We start from the raw sequence: 1593 nt of genomic DNA, 5'->3' as shown, positions 1-1593 counted from the left end.
GCAATAGAAAAGAAATGTGAAACACTACAGAAGAAGTATAAGCGGCTGAAACAGGTAAATCTCAAAAGTTATATGGAGAGAAATATGCCAGAACGTGGTGAAGCTGAACAGTGTGAAGTGCTGATTGAAGAAAGATCAAGACAGAAGGTAGTAGAAAAGTTAAAGGGAATCAGTCTCCTCTTGCAGGTTGGTTTATTTATCTGTAATGTGCTTTCATTCATTTCGCTGCAAATTCTATTTTAGATATATACATCGTATATGTTTTCTCTACTTTTCTTACAGCAATTTGTTTGGCAGACTTCCAGAAGGAAGGTGATATCTATTTCTCCCTTTAAATATTTTAATTTCCATCATTCTTATAACTAAATTGATTTTCCATAATAATAATTCTCACTAGAAAATCATTGATTACTAAGACCAGTATGCATTTAGAAGACTAATAGAAAAAGTAAAAAAAAAAAAAAATTGTCATTGAGAAATTATACCATACTCTTGAACTGCTTTTAAGTTACATTGTTCCATTTTTAAAATTTTAACTTGTTTCTGTCATTCTTTGGAGAATTGTACAACTCAGACTCAATTATTAATTCCGTTGATCCTTATGATAAATATGTTAACCTTGAGCTTCTTTCTTTCTTCACATACTTAAAATTGTTCTCTGAATAACTGACTCCAAACAAAAGGAAACAAATGCACAGTAATTATTCAGGTTTATAATTACTTTAAAAATATTCCCTTTTAATTTATTTTAGACTCTAGCAGCATCTCAAGAACAGTTAATGCAAAAGGTGAATGATAATACTTCAGCAAAAACTCGATGGAACTCAGATTCAAAGATCTGGAATCTGAACTCTCCAGAATAAAAACTTCGCAAGCTGATTATAAAATCGAATTGGAAACTTATAAGGAACTCTCCCTAGAAAACGTAAAAGGTTTAAGATCCTTGTCAAATGAAGTTACAAGGTAAGTCAGTATACAGAATCATAGCAAATAAGCTCGTTAATTTGCCTTCCAAAGATAACTTCTAATGAGACAGGTTCATGAGATTTGTGGGAAGTGAAAGCTAACTAGATTGTACAATTTTTGAATATTGTAAATTACAAATAGTAAATGAACTTAAACTTTAAGTCAAATTGAAAATAGTAAATGAACTTAACCTTTAAAATCTTAGTACAGGACAGTTCATGTCGCTCCTGTTTTTTGGTTTTACGTGGCTTCCCCCAACCCCTTAATATTCTTGTATAGTTAACCTGATCTATTAGGGTTTCAGCTAAATATTTGTGAAGCTTCATAATTTCGACAGTGATATCATGATAAAAATTGTCAATATTCCCTTAATTCAAAATATTGATGAATTTGATTAATTTTTGAAAGAGGACAGCTGAAAACCTTGGGTCAAGTATGACTACTTTGGGCACATTCTGGCACTTAGTAAATTCACTTTCCTTGATTGTGATCATTAGAGAGCGCCTGGAGAAGAAATGTCCTGTATAGTTTTTCCACTCCACGTAAAGACACACTTATGAAGTACAGAATGATTAACATAGGGTTGAAGCGACGTATCACTTACTAAGTGATAAAAATAAAAAAGCA

At 31.6% G+C, this 1593-nt stretch overlaps 1 protein-coding gene across 1 annotated transcript in view; it reads left to right on the top strand.

Moving 5' to 3' along the window:
* The first annotated feature begins 60 nt into the window (after window positions 1-60).
* LOC105714393 (putative coiled-coil domain-containing protein 144C) overlaps window positions 61-1593 on the top strand; it is a 28094-nt gene continuing 26561 nt past the window's right edge. The window contains exons 1-3 of the mRNA XM_064377998.1: window positions 61-186; window positions 283-365; window positions 808-963. Coding sequence (XP_064234068.1) covers window positions 73-186; window positions 283-365; window positions 808-963 — 353 coding nt within the window. The 5' untranslated portion in view covers window positions 61-72. The remainder of the gene's footprint in view (window positions 187-282; window positions 366-807; window positions 964-1593) is intronic.

The sequence above is a fragment of the Aotus nancymaae genome, unplaced genomic scaffold (assembly GCF_030222135.1).
Source record: "Aotus nancymaae isolate 86718 unplaced genomic scaffold, 86718_ANA_hifiasm-v0.15.2.pri h1tg000018l, whole genome shotgun sequence".
Taxonomy (NCBI): Eukaryota; Metazoa; Chordata; class Mammalia; order Primates; family Aotidae; genus Aotus; species Aotus nancymaae.
The sequence above is the reverse complement of the archived record's forward strand: the minus strand, read 5'-3'. Positions and strand labels throughout refer to the sequence as shown.